We start from the raw sequence: 20,902 nt of genomic DNA on the forward strand, positions 1-20,902 counted from the left end.
CACTTTGTGTCCTTCTCTCTCTGTCTCCCAACTCTTCCTACCTCCAACCACACTTTCACCCTTACAACACGCCCCAATCTTCACTCTTTATCTTCCTCCCTGCTGATCTCTAACATCCTAACTTCACTACCTAACCTTGACATACTTGCTACCCTTCCACTCAACTCCGCAACTAATACGCTACTCTCTTCTCTTTCAACATCCCTCGATCAGCTCTGTCCTCCTACCCTCAAGCGAGGAAAACCTTCTCACCCTGCTCCTTGGCTTTCAGATGCACTGCGCAGCAACAGAAGAGAATTAAGGGCAGCTGAGAGAAAGTGGAGGAAATCTAAGCTCAGTGTTGATCTCCACTCCTACCACGATCTGCTGTCCAGGTTCTCATCTGATGTGACTGCTGCAAAAACATCTTTTTACAAAGCCAAGCTTGAACAATCTGCTGCTGACCCACGTAAGCTTCATGCTATCTTTTCCTCTCTTCTAAACCCTCCTCCTCCTCCCCCTTCTGCCTCTCTCACTGCTACTGACTTTTCAACATTCTTTCAGGACAAGATCGACAAAATCAATCAATCCTTCTCTCCGACTGACCCACTTTCAACTGACCCTCAACCCACCAACACACTCACCAGCTTCACCCCACTCACCATGGATGAGGTTACACAGCTCCTCTCATCCAGCAATCCCACTACATGCACACTTGACCCTATACCATCCACCATCCTCAAAGACATCTCACAGGACCTGATCCCCTTCATCACACCCATCATCAACAACTCCCTGACATCAGGTGTTGTCCCTACTGCTTTTAAGAAGGCTCAGGTCATTCCCCTTCTTAAGAAACCTACACTAGACACTACAGACATCAACAACTACAGACCTGTCTCACTCCTCTCTTTTCTATCAAAAATTCTTGAACGTGCTGTCTATAACCAACTATCTGCCTTTCTCACTCAGAATGACCTCCACGATCCATACCAGTCTGGCTTCAAGGCAGCGCATTCTACGGAAACAGCTCTTGTAGCGGTTACTGAGAAGCTTCATGCAGCCAAAGCAGCCAAACTGTCATCTGTCCTCATTCTTCTTGACCTCTCTGCAGCCTTCGACACAGTGAATCACAGCATTCTCTTGTCCACTCTCTCCAACCTTGGAGTAACAGGTTCAGCATGGCAATGGATGGCCTCCTACCTGGAAGGGCGCTCCTACCAAGTGTCATGGAGGGGATCCATATCTCCCCCATGCACTCTCTCAACCGGTGTTCCTCAGGGCTCTGTACTTGGCCCACTTCTTTTCTCTATCTACACCCGCTCTCTGGGCAAGGTCATAGCCTCCCATGGCTTCTCCTACCACTCCTATGCAGATGATACTCAGCTCGTTCTGTCATTTCCTCCTTCAGACACGCAAGTCTCAGCTCGCATCTCAGCATGTCTGCAAGATATCTCACAATGGATGTCGGCTCATCATCTAAAACTTAATCCTAGCAAGACAGAGATGTTGCTCATTCCTGGAGATCCGTCTCCAACCCAGGACCTAGTAATTTCTCTGGATGACTCCCAGATCAGACCATCTGATAAAGTAAGAAGTCTTGGTGTTGTCCTTGATAACCAGCTGACATTCTCTCCTCATATAGCCAACATGACCAGAGCGTGTCGGTTCCTCCTGTACAACATCAGGAAGATTCGTCCATTTCTCTCCAGGGAAACCACCCAGATTCTGGTGCAATCACTTGTAATCTCGCGGTTGGACTACTGCAACTCCCTTCTTGCTGGAGCTCCCATGTCCACGATTAAACCCTTACAGCTCATTCAAAATGCAGCTGCACGTCTAGTTTTTAACCAACCCAAACACTGCCACATCACCCCACTGCTACGTTCTCTTCACTGGCTTCCTGTAGCTGCACGCATTCAGTTTAAAACACTGACGTTCGCCTACAAAGCCAAAAATGGACCAGCCCCAAGCTACCTTCGTGGCCTAATCAAACCACGCTCTGTACCACGCAACCTCCGAGCCTCTAGTCTTGCTCGACTTGAGCCCCCATCCAGGACTAAAGGAAGACAAGCATCAAGGCTGTTCTCTGTTCTAGCGCCGAAGTGGTGGAATGAACTTCCTCTGTCTGTCCGAACATCTGAGTCTCTTGCTGTCTTTAAAAAACGATTAAAAACCCACCTTTTTACTAAACACTTAGGCTGACTGTACTTATTTACTAACATTTTGTTCCATTCTTTTCCATTTAAAAAAAAAAAAAAAAAAAGCCTTTTAACAGGTTTTAGCAGATTTGTGTTCTTTGACTGTTGTTTACCTAAACTTGAGAAATGAAATGTTCACTATAGAAGCACTTCTGTAAGTCGCTCTGGATAAGAGCGTCTGCTAAATGCCGAAAATGTAAATGTAAATGTGAATGTGAAATGGCAGCAGCTGAAGAGGAACTGATGGCAGTGGGGTCATGTCATTTTTTTCTTGAAGGGTACAATATAAATGATATTCTTCATATCTGTGAAATCTTACCTTTGCATCTCTTGTTGAACTGTATGTGTTCTAGCTGGCTGGCTGATCTCAGAGGAACCACTAGCCCCAATCTGAATTCCCATGGGCCGACTTACTCCAGCATATCCAGGTCTGTCTGTGTTTCCAGCTGGCTGGGGACTGCTATGCCTTGTAATACAGCTAAGGAGATTTCTCACTGCATTTTTAATGTCTGAATTTTGCTGCACCTGATAAACATATATACTGTACATATAAAATTTTACTTTATACAAAAACTGGGCATTAAAGAGATATGAATGATGTCATTTATATTAGAATGACAATGCCTTAACAATTAAACCACAGATGTTTGTATAAATGTAACTTTGGCTGTGCTGCTTTAGGAAATCAGTACCCGACAAATTAAAATGTTAACAAGCTATAAATGGACTACATTATAGCAAGTGTATGTAAATATATTTAGCAAGCTAATTTGTACTGTTACTGTTGGGTTACAGCAGTGGACAACGATCTTGTTCCTGGCGATCGATCCATCTTCCTGCAGAGGTCCATTCTAAACTTAATCTAGCTGGGTAACGCACCTGATCCCACTTATCAATGCCAATGCAAAATGGTTAATCGCTAGGAACAGAGTTGGCGATCACTAAGCTACAGTTATCTAGCAGTCTTTGGTAGCTAACCTTCAAAATCTCTACGACAGGCCAAACTCTGTTACGTGTCTTGGCAAGCTTAGCGTAGCTAATAAACTAATTTATTACTACATAACATCATTACAGTTTGGGTTGTTCAAGTGACTATTTTGAAAGTATTTTAATACTGGTTACTTAATTACGCATGTCATGTTCATAGTATTAGAAAAACAATATGGATAATAGAAACGTACGTTTGGAATGGTGGTTTGGCACGCCATCAATAACAAAGACAGACAACAGCTCATCTTTCAGCACCTCAGTGTCCAGTTTCTTCTTCAACAACCCCCCCCTCCTCGCTCGTCCTGCCCCCTGCGCCACAACCCCCCGCAGCTCAGCAGCTACAGGTACAAATCAGTTTTGCAACACGCTGACTGAGATATTTGTTGCAAAACTCGTAGATTTAAAACTGTGCTGCAATGTTTTTATTCTCACATATTTTTTACAGATAGAAATTTTACAGATTTATTTTTTACAGATAGAAATTTTACAGATTTATTTTTTACAGATAGAAATTTTAAAGATTTATTTTTTGCAGGTAACACTTTTACAGATTTATTTTTTGCAGGTAAAAATTTTACAGGTTTATTTGTTGCAGGTATAAATTTTACAGATTTATTTTTTGCAGGTACAAAGTTTACAGCTTATTTTTGCAGGTACATATCTTTTTTACAATTACAGGGTTTTTTTTTTTACAGATAGATATTTTACAGATTTATTTTGGCAGGTACAAATCTTTTTTTACAGTTACAGGTTTTTTTTTTACAGATAGAAATTTTACAGATTTATTTTGGCAGGTACAAATCTTTTTTTACAGTTACAGGTTTTTTTTACAGATAGAAATTTTACAGATTTATTTTGGCAGGTACAAATCTTTTTTACAGTTACAGGTTTTTTTTTTTTTTACTGATAGAAATTTTACAGATTTATTTTGGCAGGTACAAATCTTTTTTTACAGTTACAGGTTTTTTTTTTTTTTTACAGATAGAAATTTTACAGATTTATTTTTGCAGGTACAAATCTTTTTCACATGTGCAAAACTTTTGCTACATATTTACCTCCAAAGCGAACACTCAACGTGAACGCGAAAACGGAGGCGGAGTGTCTCTCTCTCTCTCTCTCTCTCTCTCTCTCTCTCTCTCTCTCTCTCTCCCTCCCTCCCTGTTCTGTTCGAGTGCGGATCTGTTTCGTGTCTGTGTTTGTAGTTTTGTTGATAATTGAAGTTGATGAACGCAGGTGAGTTTATACATTTCCACACTTCTGTACATTACTGTGTATTGTTACTTTATGTAGTTCAGATTGTTGATTTGATTTAAACACACTTGTTTTGAACAGAACACTCACGAACTAAACCAGGAAGTCTTGGACATTCGAGTTTCTTTCGGCTCGTTCTCGGCTAATAAACATCCAAAAATGAGTGAAACTGCATTAACTGATTCTGCAATAAACAAGGAACAAACTACAATCAAATATGTTTAAAAAGTTTATTTCTGTAAATGTTTATTTTCTGTTATTTTGTAAATGAGTTTCATCTGAGTTGAAATCCTAAGGAAGTGCTAAGGGAGCGTCTACAAAGTGCATGAAGCCGAGGTGTAGTTATTACCCAGTGGCATGTACCATTCAATACAACTGTATAAAGTCCTACAGTATGGGTACAGTAACAATATATAGTGTAAACAATTCTAAAAACAATCATTTTAATATAATAAATGATGCAATAGTTACCTAGTGACATGTATTACCTACTACACTTAAATTACAGAAAAAAACACTACAGTATGGGTACAGTAATAAATAATTAAAAGTAAAAAAATTATATAATTTTAAGGATGTAGTAGTTAACTAGTCACTCGAACTACTTACTAAAACAACATTGCAAATTAAAAGTCCCACAGCATGAGTACAGTAGGTAATCAAAAAATTAAAAAAATTAACAAAACTCGAGAAACATGAACATAATGCTCACAAACTAAACCAGGAAGTCTGAGCTGCTGTAAATAACTTGCTGTGTTTACTGGTGTTTCTGTTTACGTGTAGAAAAATGGCCGAGTCCAAAATTTTAGTAGCTCAGGACGAGTTCAGCTGTTCAGTCTGTCTGGAAACACTGAAGGATCCAGTTGCTATTCCATGTGGACACAGTTTCTGTATGGTGTGTATTAATAACTGCTGGGATCAGGAGGATTATATGGGAACATACAGCTGTCCACAGTGTAGAAAAACCTTCACTCCAAGACCTGCAGTGAGTAGAAACACCATGCTGGCTGGAGTTGTGGAGAAACTGAAGAAAACAGAACTTCAAGCTCCACATCCTGGTCACTGTTCCGCTGGACCTGAAGATGTGGAGTGTGATTCCTGTACAGAGAGAAAATCCAAAGCTGTTAAATCCTGTCTGGTGTGTTTGGCCTCTTTCTGTGAAACTCACCTTCAGCCTCATTATCAAATTCCTGCTTATAAGAATCACAAGCTGGTTAAAGCCTCCAGACGACTCCAGGATCAGATCTGCTCTCAGCATGATAAACTGCTGGAGGTTTACTGTCGTACTGATCAGCAGTGTATCTGCATAATGTGTACCATGGATGGTCATAAAGGACATAATACAATATCAGCTGCAGCAGAAAGAACTGAGAAACAGGTAAAAATATTATACAGCTCTCTTTAACAAGTAACAACTCATTAGTTCTGTTTATATTTTATAGATATATTTTATTTTATACAGCTCTCTTTAACAAGTAACAACTCATTAGCATTTACACTGACATTGTTTATGTGGTGCTCGTACACAATACAAGTAAATCCTGAATTGTTTTACTGTGTAGAAGCAGCTGCTGGAGATCCAGAGAAAATTTCAGGGGAAAATCCAGAACAGAGAGAAGGAACTTTGTGAGCTGATAAATGCTGTGGAGTCTCACAAGGTAAGTTTTATAAACAAAAAGCTCTCAGGATCAGTCTGACTCTCCTCCATTAAACCAATCTTCATTAAAAATGAGATATTGTACAGGTCCTTCTAAAAAAATTAGCATATTGTGATAAAGTTCATTATTTTCCATAATGTAATGATAAAAATTAAACTTTCATATATTTTAGATTCATTGCACACCAACTGAAATATTTCCGGTCTTTTATTGTTTTAATACTGACGATTTTGGCATACAGCTCATGAAAACCCAAAATTCCTATCTCAAAAAATTAGCATATTTCATCCGACCAATAAAAGAAAAGTGTTTTTAATACAAAAAAAGTCAACCTTCAAATAATTATGTTCAGTTATGCACTCAATACTTGGTCGGGAATCCTTTTGCAGAAATGACTGCTTCAATGCGGCGTGGCATGGAGGCAATCAGCCTGTGGCACTGCTGAGGTGTTATGGAGGCCCAGGATGCTTCGATAGCGGCCTTAAGCTCATCCAGAGTGTTGGGTCTTGTGTCTCTCAACTTTCTCTTCACAATATCCCACAGATTCTCTATGGGGTTCAGGTCAGGAGAGTTGGCAGGCCAATTGAGCACAGTAATACCATGGTCAGTAAACCATTCACCAGTGGTTTTGGCACTGTGAGCAGGTGCCAGGTCATGCTGAAAAATGAAATCTTCATCTCCATAAAGCTTTTCAGCAGATGGAAGCATGAAGTGCTCCAAAATCTCCTGATAGCTAGCTGCATTGACCCTGCCCTTGATAAAACACAGTGGACCAACACCAGCAGCTGACATGGCACCCCAGACCATCACTGACTGTGGGTACTTGACACTGGACTTCAGGCATTTTGGCATTTCCTTCTCCCCAGTCTTCCTCCAGACTCTGGCACCTTGATGCAAAATTTGCTTTCATCCGAAAACAGTACTTCGGACCACTGAGCAACAGTCCAGTGCTGCTTCTCTGGGGAATGCGGCACCTGTAGCCCATTTCCTGCACACGCCTGTGCACGGTGGCTCTGGATGTTTCTACTCCAGACTCAGTCCACTGCTTCCGCAGGTCCCCCAAGGTCTGGAATCGGCCCTTCTCCACAATCTTCCTCAGGGTCCGGTCACCTCTTCTCGTTGTGCAGCGTTTTCTGCCACACTTTTTCCTTCCCACAGACTTCCCACTGAGGTGCCTTGATACAGCACTCTGGGAACAGCCTATTCGTTCAGAAATTTCTTTCTGTGTCTTACCCTCTTGCTTGAGGGTGTCAATGATGGCCTTCTGGACAGCAGTCAGGTCGGCAGTCTTACCCATGATTGCAGTTTTGAGTAATGAACCAGGCTGGGAGTTTTTAAAAGCCTCAGGAATCTTTTGCAGGTGTTTAGAGTTAATTCGTTGATTCAGATGATTAGGTTAATAGCTCGTTTAGAGAACCTTTTCATGATATGCTAATTTTGATGAGAATTTTGGGTTTTCATGAGCTGTATGCCAAAATCATCAGTATTAAAACAATAAAAGACCTGAAATATTTCAGTTGGTGTGCAATGAATCTAAAATATATGAAAGTTTAATTTTTATCATTACATTATGGAAAATAATGAACTTCATCACAATATGCTAATTTTTTGAGAAGGACCTGTATATCTCAGGTAACTTTGCATGTGATTGTTCATGAATTAAAAAAAATATTTAAATTCTGGTTATTTGGTGATTGATGCTGTACAACAATTCTGAGGTTGTGCTAATAATTATAAGGTTAATAAGATCAGATTAGGACTTTGACTGGGCCACCCAAGAAGATTATTGATTGTTGCTTTGGATCAAGATGCTTAAACATAAATGACTGTATAAGATTTCTGGTAAAGACTTGAGAAGATCACTATATTGAATTCCACAGTCCTGGCCAGGCTTCTGTTTCCTGATACTCAAAAGAATTTCTGTAACAGTATGCCACCACCGTCACATTTTACAGTATATATGGTGTTTTTATGGTTTATTATATTTAATCCACACATATAATTTTGAATTAAGGACATACAGGAGCAGGTGTGTTGTATTGAAAATCTGTGAGGAAATATAACATGCTGATAAATTCAGTAAAAACTAAAGTGATAATGAACACTGAAGAAGTGCTGGAGTTTAAGGTGGAAGGTAGAAGGCTGGAACTCTTTCTTATGTTTGGGAAGTAGAGTATCAAATATTGCATGTGGACATGATGATGATGGTAAATCAAGCCATTTAGCACCATCACCAAGTGATGAGTGATGAAAGTCTTAGTCTGGCCAGTAGCTACATATGAATGTGAAGGATGGACAAAAATCTGAGTGAGAAACGTTTTCTCTTTCTGAATCTTCTAACAGTGTTCTGCACAGACAGCAGTGAAGAACATTAAGAGGATCTGTACTAAACTAATCAACTCAATTAAGAGAAGATGCTCTGAGCTAAAAGATCTGATCAGAGATCGAGAGACAGCAGAAGTAAGTCGAGCTGAAAAAGTCCTGAAACAGGTGGAGCAGGAGATTGTAGAGCTGAAGAGGAAAGATGCTGAACTGGAACAGCTTTCACACACAGAGGATCCCGTCCATTTCCTCCAGGTAACAGAACTAAATATAATTATATTATTGCTGCACCAGTCCAAGTAATAAAATATGGTCAGAATGTGAAAAAACTTGATGACAGTAGCGTCAAAAAGATAAAAATAGTATTTTGTGACTTGTGAACATCTGCTGGTTTTAAAAACGAGGGCAAACAGAAAACACCTGATGCAGACAATAAAAGATTAGGTTCAATATTTAGGTAATGGAGGCCTCTGAGTGTTTCTTTTATACCCAAACATGGATTATCTGTTTAAGATGTTTTTGGAACATTTTACAATCCTCACAGTAGTTTAAAATTGTCATTGTACCAACTATTTTCAACAGTTTTACAGACACAAGTTTTTTAGATTATTAGTTGAATCATTTGTGATTCGTAATCATCTGTTTCTCTGTGAACATTATCTGTCTGGATGTAGAATTTTCAGTCTCTCTCGGCTCCTGTTGGATCTGCAGAATCAGCCGCCATCACAATCAGTCCTTTCCTCTCATTTGATGACATTACAAAGTCTGTATCTCAGCTGAGAGAGAAAGTAGAAGAATTCTGGGAAGATCAGTGTGAGAAGATACCTGATGGAGGTGAGTTCAAGCCCTCGGTGTTCCATTGTCTCCAAAATGCTTCGGTACTCAAACATCAAACAAAACAATCAAATCCACCAACATGAACATTTTACATCTAACAACATCATTCATTTGCTCATTAACCCAATACTGGTCATGGTCACAGTGAGTCCAGAATTGAATGAAATACATTCGCACTTGGTCTGTTACTTAGACATAAGGTCTCTTTAGACAAACACTGAGAAAGCATGCCAAACTTCTTACTGGCTGTACCTGTGACAGCTTCTGGTGTATATATATATATATATATATATATATATATATATATATTTGCTGTGATTAGTGATTGTAATGTTACTCTTTTTGCAGTGAAGAAAGTCCGGATTACTTCACCTCCTGAACCTGAAATCAGAGAAGATTTTCTACAATGTAAGTTTCTTCCAAGCACACAAACGTATACAGTGCAGTGAAAAAGTATTTGCACCCCCCCACCCAGTACACACATGTGTTTGTGTGTATGTCTAATGTGTATTTGTGCAGTGTCTGTGCAATAGTTGTCCACGTCTGTAGTGTTCTTGTGTGTTTTAGTGGCGTCTGTGCTGTTTTTGTGTGGTGTTGAATAGTATTGCACCAGTGGCGGCTGCTGTTCTTTCAAAGAGGGGAAGCTCATTGTCGGCTTACATTATAAAATTTGTCAATTTATTTATACATAAATTCTGCCCTCTGTTCCTTTTCAAGAAAATGGCCTGAAATGGGTTGTAGTTTGTCTTTCGACTTCACTCGCAAAATCCGCGATGGGACTGAAGCTCCCAGTGATAGCTGTCAATCAAAACGGGAATCAGCCTTTCGACTGATCCTCCAATCATCTTGCAGAAGCTCAGCGTCCAGACCTGCCCACAGCTCCATTCACCCCCAGAGACGCTCAGCGTCCGGGGGCGGGACAAAATTGTGGCATTTATCCAATGACCGGCGAGTTTCGAAGCAGTGAAAAAAAAAACCCATGCAGTCCCATAGAAGTGAAGAGACGCTCAGCTTCTGCGGGCAAATGCATTGACGCTTCGGGAATGTATGATAAGTAGCTGATTCTGAACAAACTCGTCTTCGAGATGAACGTGTTCTAACGCATTTGTAGTCAATGAAATGTTAACACAACTGTACATATTTGACCATTTAATTTTTTACATTTTAGGGGAAGCTGAGCTTCCCTTGCAGTCTTAGAGAAATCGCCACTGTATTGCACTGTATCTTTGATTGTGCTGTGTTTCTGTGTATTTGTGTGTGCAGTGTTTGTGTTTTTTTAAGTGTTTGTCTATTGTCACACTCTTACATGCACACACTTAGACATACAAATAATTGCACACACACACTGTACACACACACACACACACTGTATGCTCTCTCTCTCTCTCTCTCTCTCTCTCTCTCTCTCTCCTATGTTAATTGGTTTATTTTGTGTTTCCTCTCCAGATGTTTGTCGGTTCACACTGGATCCAAACACAGTAAATAAAAACCTCCGTCTGTCTGAGGAGAACAAAGTGGTGACCTGCAGTAGAACAGAACAGTTGTATCCTGATCATCTAGATAGATTTAAATGTACGCCTCAGGTTGTGTGTAGAGAAAGTGTGAGTGGACGCTGTTACTGGGAGGTTGAGCTGAGGGGGGATTATTGGGTTTGTATAGCAGTGTCATATAAAAGCATCAACAGGAAGGGACGTGGTGTTAGGTGTGTGTTTGGACGTAATGATCAGTCCTGGAGTTTAGAGTGTTTTCCATTCAGCTTTTCATTTTGGCACAATAACAAAGAGACTAAAATTCCCATAAAGCCGAGTTCCTCTAGAATAGGAGTGTATGTGGATTACAGAGCAGGAACTCTGTCCTTCTACAGAGTCTCTGATACAATGAAGCTCCTCCACAGAGTTCAGACCACGTTCACTCAGTCCCTCTACCCGGGGTTTAATCTTTATTATGGATCAGAAGTGAAACTGTCAGATTTAACAAATTAAATGTAAAATTTACATAAAAGTGTAACATTTTAGAATCTGTGAGGCAGTGATACATTTATGAAGATTTTCTTTTTAAAAAGGAAACATTTCAAGACATTTAAATTTTTTATAAAATACAATAAATACAGTGCTGTGAAAAAGTATTTAGCCCCTTTCCTGATTTCTTCTTTTCCTAAATATTTATCATCTAAATTGATTCAGATATTAAAACTGAATTAAATTAAATTAAAGACAAACTGAATATTTAAAAACTTAAAAGAGAAAATTTGTGTACATTACAAAATGGTAAATGTGATCATTTTCACCTTAAACTTCTTTCTTTCCAAGTCTATTACAACCCCAAATCAGAACAAGTTAGGACAGTATGGAAAATGCAAATAAAATAATGCAAATACTACTAAAAAGAATATAAAATATATTAATAATAATAAAGTCACAAATCTGTACCTATTGAACAAGATGTAATGTATTTCTAGCACCACTAGATGAGGATGATGAACTCCACATGATTATAAACTCCACTTTAAAAGTCAGTTAAACGGTAAAGATTTTAATTAGGCTTTTTCAGTTTAGTTAATAATAAATGTAGTACAAGGAGACCTTTGATTTTCAAAGGCAGTTAAACAAAGTTACCTGCTGATATCTGTGGTAACATTTTGTAATATTTATTTGTTCTTTCCTATGTACCAGAAAAGTCGTCATTGATGCCTGCAACACCTTACAAAACAAATTTTTCTTGCTGATGTGATGTTGTAATAAATCCTAAATAAATAAATGCTTGTTGCTTGGGTACAAATTTATTTATTTAAAATACAAAATAAGCCCAACCCACTTCGAACACACATCACAGTGACCGTTCTCCATTATGGACCAATTCGTCATCTAAAAACAGACACACAGTGTAGTCCAGCAAGCAACATACACAGAGGGAAAACTGGGAGAGCATGAAGTTTATGAAGTTAGCCAGGAGTACCACAGATAACCAAGAACAACACCAATAGAAGAGCTGGTGTAAATACAAACATCATGAAAATAATTGCCACAGAATTAAGAAAATCCATCCACATACATGACAACATTCTGATGGAATTGTACCTCACACAGCAAGTTATGAATGAGTGAGACCAGTTTGTTCAGTACACCGGGTTACACAGAAACAGGGATTAGCATCTTGTACACCTGTATTACTGTACTTAGATGCAACAGCAGGTGTGGCGCCTACAATACCTAAACAAAATCAAAGAATCCTGTATTTACTCTCTTACCTTACCTGGAAAAGGTCAAGATGCTCCTTCTCTCCTCCTCTATCAATTCCCCCATTAACATTTTGGTTGATACAGTTGGTGCTTAAATTGTCCAGGTATACCAGCCTCAGAGTTCATAATGTGGAGACTAATTACAGCTGAGCTTTGATGCCGGCTGTTATTTTGGTATTTAACAGAGAGCACATTGATGTGTACCTGGATAGAACATATGCAATCACCGAGAAGTGCAAGACATGGGCAGAAATAAAGTCATTTAAAGTCGTTTTGCATTTTTGCTCTGCTCATATTATTGCACAGTAGCCTGATGACCATGGACTTAAAGATATCTCCATCTATGTTTTACCAGATTGCAGAACACTGTTGCTTTGGAGAAAGCCTGTGAGAGTTTCAGGCACTTCAGTACTGTTTTGTTGGCAAAGCAGCTGTCTTGAAATTCTCAAGGAACTTATACTCAAGGAAAAATCACAAGTCCTTGAGTATTACACAGATTATGACAAGCCAGAGGTCTGGGATGATGAAACTGAGAGAATGTCAGCCTATAATTGTCCTGAAGTCCTAAAAGTTATTTTGGACAATTATCTTGGAATTGTTCCTCTGTGAAGTGGTACAATGGTAGAGGATCTCAGGAAATATGCAGCTGATAAAAGAAGAACAGATGATGACCTTACCTTAGGTCAAACAGGGGACACAAACTGTCATGTTGTGGTTTGGCATAATAAAAACTTCCATTCTTTAAAATAGAAAGTTGATCTACACTTTGTGACACACAGACTTTGTGACACTGCGGCCCATGAGCAGTTGAAGGGCAAAGTTAATTCACTATAAAGGATTTTATAAATATAACATTTATATCTATTAACATTTTTAATTAGAACTTACTGTCAAAATTACATTTTTCTTAAACAATTGAATGCTACATTCAAGCCATTCTTAATAAATACAAGATGGGTATCTACTTCTACTCAATAACTACATCACTGGTGTAATTCTTCATGGTACAATAAAACAGGAGGCACGTCTTTTATTTTACTGAGGTTCACAATAAGATGATGCAACAATACATTCAGGGGAAAAAACATATACATAGAACATAGAACGTGCTCATCTATTCCCCTTATCCCGCCCTCCCCGTCTTCATCCGGTTCCTTTTTTCTTTTCTTCTTTAGTGACCACAGTAACGTAAACTTTTTCATTATTTCTTTAAAACTTCTGATTTAATATGTGCGTTATGTATTTGAACAATCCTGTGCATCAGGAGTAGTTTGTTTATTAGGATTTTAACGTCATGTTTTACACTTTTGGTTACATTCATGACAGGAACGGTAGTTACTCATTACACAAGATTCATCAGTTCACAAGGTTATATCAAACACAGTTAATTTGATGTGAAAACTTTGCGATTCGTTTTAATATGTAAAAGAAACGGATAATTTTTAGGCAAACATTTTCATTTGCATGTCCACGTGGAACAGTGTGTGTTGTACCTGGTATTTGCATTATGAATCCACAGGCTGCAGACAGAAAGACTTTATTGTTGTCTTTGTTTGTTTACAAATAAGAACAAATCAGAAATCATCAGACAACTTGGACCTACGTGCTTTAACAAGTGTGTGGAAACGTTTAACCTTATATGTAGGTGTCGCCCCAAAACCATCACCATAAAACACTAGAACTGTAGAACTGTTACTATAGTAAACGTTTAACCTTATATGTAGGTGTAGCCCCAAAACCATCACCATAAAACACTAGAACTGTAGAACTGTAACTATAATAAACGTTTAACCTTATATGTAGGTGTCGCCCCAAAACCATCACCACAAAACACTAGAACTGTAACTATAATAAACGTTTAACCTTATATGTAGGTGTAGCCCCAAAACCATCACCACAAAACACTAGAACTGTAGAACTGTAACTATAATAAACGTTTAACCTTACATGTAGGTGTCGCCCCAAAACCATCACCACAAAACACTAGAACTGTAACTATAATAAACGTTTAACCTTATATGTAGGTGTAGCTCCAAAACCATCACCATGAAACACTAGAACTGTAGAACTGTAACTATAATAAACGTTTAACCTCATATGTAGGTGTCGCCCCAAAACCATCACCATAAAACACTAGAACTGTAGAACTGTAACTATAATAAACGTTTAACCTTATATGTAGGTGTAGCCCCAAAACCATCACCACAAAACACTAGAACTGTAGAACTGTAACTATAATAAACGTTTAACCTTACATGTAGGTGTCGCCCCAAAACCATCACCACAAAACACTAGAACTGTAACTATAATAAACGTTTAACCTTATATGTAGGCGTCGCCCCAAAACCATCACCATAAAACACTAGAACTGTAGAACTGTAACTATAATAAACGTTTAACCTTATATGTAGGTGTCGCCCCAAAACCATCACCAAAAAACACTAGAACTGTAACTATAGTAAACTTTTAACCTTATTTGTAGGTGTCGCCCCAAAACCATCACCATAACACTCTAGAACTGTAGAACTGTAACTATAATAAACGTTTAAACTTATATGTAGGTGTCGCCCCAAAACCATCACCATCAAACACTAGAACTGTAGAACTGTAACTACAATAAACAATTAACCTTATATGTAGGTGTCGCCCCAAAACCATCACCATAAAACACTAGAACTGTAGAACTGTAACTACTGTATAATAAACGTTTAACCTTATATGTAGGTGTAGCCCCAAAACCATCACCACAAAACACTAGAACTGTAGAACTGTAACTATAATAAACGTTTAACCTTACATGTAGGTGTCGCCCCAAAACCATCACCACAAAACACTAGAACTGTAACTATAATAAACGTTTAACCTTATATGTAGGCGTCGCCCCAAAACCATCACCATAAAACACTAGAACTGTAGAACTGTAACTATAATAAACGTTTAACCTTATATGTAGGTGTCGCCCCAAAACCATCACCAAAAAACACTAGAACTGTAACTATAGTAAACGTTTAACCTTATTTGTAGGTGTCGCCCCAAAACCATCACCATAAAACTCTAGAACTGTAGAACTGTAACTATAATAAACGTTTAAACTTATATGTAGGTGTCGCCCCAAAACCATCACCATCAAACACTAGAACTGTAGAACTGTAACTACAATAAACAATTAACCTTATATGTAGGTGTCGCCCCAAAACCATCACCATAAAACACTAGAACTGTAGAACTGTAACTACTGTATAATAAACGTTTAACCTTATATGTAGGTGTCGCCCCAAAACCATCACCATAAAACACTAGAACTGTAGAACTGTTACTATAGTAAACGTTTAACCTTATATGTAGGTGTAGCCCCAAAACCATCACCATAAAACACTAGAACTGTAGAACTGTAACTATAATAAACGTTTAACCTTATATGTAGGTGTCGCCCCAAAACCATCACCACAAAACACTAGAACTGTAACTATAATAAACGTTTAACCTTATATGTAGGTGTAGCCCCAAAACCATCACCACAAAACACTAGAACTGTAGAACTGTAACTATAATAAACGTTTAACCTTACATGTAGGTGTCGCCCCAAAACCATCACCACAAAACACTAGAACTGTAACTATAATAAACGTTTAACCTTATATGTAGGTGTAGCTCCAAAACCATCACCATGAAACACTAGAACTGTAGAACTGTAACTATAATAAACGTTTAACCTCATATGTAGGTGTCGCCCCAAAACCATCACCATAAAACACTAGAACTGTAGAACTGTAACTATAATAAACGTTTAACCTTATATGTAGGTGTAGCCCCAAAACCATCACCACAAAACACTAGAACTGTAGAACTGTAACTATAATAAACGTTTAACCTTACATGTAGGTGTCGCCCCAAAACCATCACCACAAAACACTAGAACTGTAACTATAATAAACGTTTAACCTTATATGTAGGCGTCGCCCCAAAACCATCACCATAAAACACTAGAACTGTAGAACTGTAACTATAATAAACGTTTAACCTTATATGTAGGTGTCGCCCCAAAACCATCACCAAAAAACACTAGAACTGTAACTATAGTAAACTTTTAACCTTATTTGTAGGTGTCGCCCCAAAACCATCACCATAAAACTCTAGAACTGTAGAACTGTAACTATAATAAACGTTTAAACTTATATGTAGGTGTCGCCCCAAAACCATCACCATCAAACACTAGAACTGTAGAACTGTAACTACAATAAACAATTAACCTTATATGTAGGTGTCGCCCCAAAACCATCACCATAAAACACTAGAACTGTAGAACTGTAACTACTGTATAATAAACGTTTAACCTTATATGTAGGTGTAGCCCCAAAACCATCACCACAAAACACTAGAACTGTAGAACTGTAACTATAATAAACGTTTAACCTTACATGTAGGTGTCGCCCCAAAATCATCACCACAAAACACTAGAACTGTAACTATAATAAACGTTTAACCTTATATGTAGGCGTCGCCCCAAAACCATCACCATAAAACACTAGAACTGTAGAACTGTAACTATAATAAACGTTTAACCTTATATGTAGGTGTCGCCCCAAAACCATCACCAAAAAACACTAGAACTGTAACTATAGTAAACGTTTAACCTTATTTGTAGGTGTCGCCCCAAAACCATCACCATAAAACTCTAGAACTGTAGAACTGTAACTATAATAAACGTTTAAACTTATATGTAGGTGTCGCCCCAAAACCATCACCATCAAACACTAGAACTGTAGAACTGTAACTACAATAAACAATTAACCTTATATGTAGGTGTCGCCCCAAAACCATCACCATAAAACACTAGAACTGTAGAACTGTAACTACTGTATAATAAACGTTTAACCTTATATGTAGGTGTCGCCCCAAAACCATCACCATCAAACTCTAGAACTGTAGAACTGTAACTATAATAAACGTTTAACCTTATATGTAGGTGTCGCCCCAAAACCATCACCATAAAACACCAGAACTGTAGAACTGTAACTATAATAAACGTTTAACCTTATATGTAGGTGTCGCCCCAAAACCATCACCGTAAAACACTAGAACTGTAAAACTGTAACTATAATAAACGTTTAACCTTATATGTAGTTGTCTCCCCAAAACAATCACCATCAAACACTAGAACTGTAGAACTGTAACTATAGTAAACGTTTAACCTTATATGTAGGTGTCGCCCCAAAACCATCACCATAAAACACTAGAACTGTAGAACTGTAACTATAATAAACGTTTAACCTTATATGTAGGTGTAGCCCCAAAACCATCACCATAAAACACTAGAACTGTAGAACTGTAACTATAATAAACGTTTAACCTTATATGTAGGTGTAGCCCCAAAACCATCACCATAAAACACTAGAACTGTAACTATAATAAACGTTTAACCTTATATGTAGGTGTCGCCACAAAACCATCACCATAAAACACTAGAACTGTAACTATAATAAACGGTTAACCTCATATGTAGGTGTAGCCCCAAAACCATCCCCATCAAAGACTAGAACTGTAGAACTGTAACTATAATAAACGTTTAACCTTATATGTAGGTGTCGCCCCAAAACCATCACCATCAAACACTAGAACTGTAGAACTGTAACTATAATAAACGTTTAACCTTATATGTAGGTGTCGTGTAACGCTACAGATTGAGTCGAGACGCTCGCGGTAAAAATAAATAGAAGCTTTAATGGGAATCGCTAATCCAAAAACAATAGTCATAAACCATGCGTGGGTCAAAACCATGTAAACACTAAACCGAGGCATCAAGTCCAAAACACAGTCCAAAAGAGAAGTCGTAAGCCAGAAGAGAGATCGATAACCAAGAGCAATAGCCAGACAAACACGGTACAAGAGGGAAATCCAAAAGCCGGAGTGGAAATACAAGAAACGGGTCAATACACGATATAAACAATCAAAAGAACGCTCGGTACGCTTGTTGAAAACAGAGGCAATACTTCGCAACACATACTACAAACAGACTGGTATTTATACCGGAAGTAAACCTAGAATACAGGTGAGTCGGATCTGGTAATCACTTTAGGATTGGCTGACGAAGTCACGGGATTGGTAGATGCATTCTGGGAGTTAGAGTTCGTTGTGATAGATGAGTCAGTAGAGTGAGCAGCACGCGTGACAGTACCCCCTCCTGAAGAGTCCGGGCAGGCCAAGGAACGAGGATGCCCGCGACGACCACAAACCAGGCCTCCAGCAATGTCTCTCGATGCCCTGCTTTCGTTGCTCAAGTGCTGGACAGAACTCTGTCTCTTGGGACGGCCCCTGGGACGTCTGTAAGTGCGAACACTGGTCGAACTGGGAGATCGGAGTCTAGGACGACCCCTAGAACGAGGTGCAGGCTTTTCTGGATGCTGCTGATGGAAATCGGCTATAAGACCAGGATCTAGAACATCAGAAGCAGGAACCCAGCTGCGCTCCTCCGGACCATACCCCTCCCAGTCGACCAGGTAATGCAGACCGCCCCCACGTCTCCTAGAGTCCAGCAACCGACGAACAGCATAGACGGGCGTCCCATCGACCGTCACCGGAGGTAAGGGGGTCTCACCAGGCGTGACCTCGTCCAAAGGACCTGAGACCACAGGTTTCAATAGAGAAACATGAAAGGAGTTAGACATACGAGACTGGTTAGGTAAATCCAACTTATAAGTAACCTCATTGATCTGTTTAAGGACCTTATAAGGACCAACATATTTAGGAAATAACTTTTTACTCCCCTCTGTGTGTCGAAAGTCTCGAGTTGACAGCCATACCCTGTCTCCAGGGGCAAACAAGAGGTTTTCACCACGATGACGATCCGCCTTAGTCTTTTGCCGATGTAGGACCGCTTCTATGCGTTGATGTGCAAATTCCCACACTTCTTCACTGCGCCTCATCCATTCGTTGACAGCAGGTACATCCGATTGAGCTCCAGACCAAGGCATGAGTGGAGGTTGATAACCCAAAATACACTGAAATGGTGTCATTCCTGTGACCGAGCTGGTTAGAGAGTTTTGTGCTATTTCTGCCCAAGGAAGATAACGGGACCAGTCTTTCTGGTTTTCAAAACAATAAAGTCTTAGAAATTTACCTAATTCTTGGTTCATCCGCTCACATTGACCATTGGATTCAGGATGATACCCTGAAGTTAGACTAACTGATACTCCTAGATGTTCAAAGAAAGCAGACCAGACTTGTGATATGAACTGGGGACCTCTATCCGACAAGATTTCTTCAGGTATACCAAAGAACCGAAATACTAAGTTAAACAGGGTTTCAGCTGTCTGAAAAGCTGTGGGCAATGACGAAAATGGTATGAACCTAACGCCCCGTGAAAATCTATCAATTATCGTAAATATAGTAGTATGAGTTTGAGAAATGGGGAGATCAGTAATGAAATCAATAGCTATGTGAGACCAAGGTCGTGCAGGAACGGGCAGGGGTACTAATTTACCAGCAGGTAAAGTTTTAGGTGTTTTGCACTGAGAACAGATAGAACAAGAGGATACAAATCTATGGATGTCACTAGACATACTCTCCCACCAGTAACGATTACTTAGGAGTTGAAGAGTGCGTGTCTCACCAGGGTGACCAGAGGATATGGAAGAATGAGCCCAGGTGATAAGACGATCTCGAAATAATGCTGGAACGTAGATTTTACCTGGGGGACACTGAACAGGAACTTCCACCTCTCTCAGAGCTGTCACAATCTCATCATCAACCTCCCACCTAATGGAGGACAATACCACCCCAGGTTGAAGAATGGTCTCAGAAGAGATGCTCTGCGAAATATCGTCATAATGCAGGCGTGATAGAGCATCGGCTTTACCGTTACGAGGTCCTGGCCTGTAAGAGACTGAAAATTGAAATCGTGAGAAAAAGAGAGACCATCTTGCCTGACGGGGGTTCAAGCGTTTGGCTGACTGCAAATATTCAAGATTCTTATGATCAGTCAAAACGAGAAATGGGTGATTAGCTCCCTCTAACCAATGTCTCCATTCTTCAAGAGCCAGTTTTATAGCAAGAAGTTCCCTGTCCCCAATACCATAATTACGTTCTGTGGGAGTAAGCTTGTGTGAGTAGAAAGCGATGGGATATAGCTTCTGAGGAATACCCTGTCTCTGAGACAATATAGCTCCTACGCCGGTCTCTGAAGCATCGACCTCGACCACAAAAGGTTGACTGGGATCCGGGTGTTTGAGGATTGGGGCTGATGTGAAAGAGTCTTTGAGATTTTGGAATGCTTGGGCTGCCTGAGTAGTCCATACAAGGGTTTTAGCGGCTCCTTTTAGAAGTGCTGTAAGCGGAGCTGCTATACTACTAAAATTACGTATGAAGCGACGGTAAAAATTAGCAAACCCCAGGAACCTTTGAAGATCTTTAACAGATTTAGGAGTGGG

General features: G+C 39.3%; 3 protein-coding genes across 3 annotated transcripts in view; 2 read left to right on the forward strand and 1 right to left on the reverse strand.

Annotated features, from left to right (window-relative positions):
- The window catches only part of LOC134326272 (zinc finger protein 658B-like), a gene marked incomplete at its 5' end in the record, with an annotated part of 279,656 nt that overhangs the window by 24,498 nt on the left and 234,256 nt on the right, over window positions 1–20,902 (reverse strand). The gene's annotated exons all lie outside the window — the stretch shown is intronic.
- The window catches only part of LOC134327033 (zinc finger protein 850-like), a 120,010-nt gene that overhangs the window by 21,628 nt on the left and 77,480 nt on the right, over window positions 1–20,902 (forward strand). The window lies entirely within an intron of this gene.
- LOC134326800 (E3 ubiquitin/ISG15 ligase TRIM25-like) lies at window positions 5,209–11,942 on the forward strand. The gene is made up of 7 exons (XM_063008953.1): window positions 5,209–5,799; window positions 5,984–6,079; window positions 8,423–8,656; window positions 9,076–9,235; window positions 9,587–9,646; window positions 10,685–10,810; window positions 11,697–11,942. The coding sequence occupies exons 1-7, from the start codon at window positions 5,209–5,211 to the stop codon at window positions 11,756–11,758; spliced, it is 1,329 nt and encodes a 442-aa protein (XP_062865023.1). The 3' UTR covers window positions 11,759–11,942.

This window comes from Trichomycterus rosablanca, chromosome 14 (assembly GCF_030014385.1).
Source record: "Trichomycterus rosablanca isolate fTriRos1 chromosome 14, fTriRos1.hap1, whole genome shotgun sequence".
NCBI classification, from domain to species: Eukaryota; Metazoa; Chordata; class Actinopteri; order Siluriformes; family Trichomycteridae; genus Trichomycterus; species Trichomycterus rosablanca.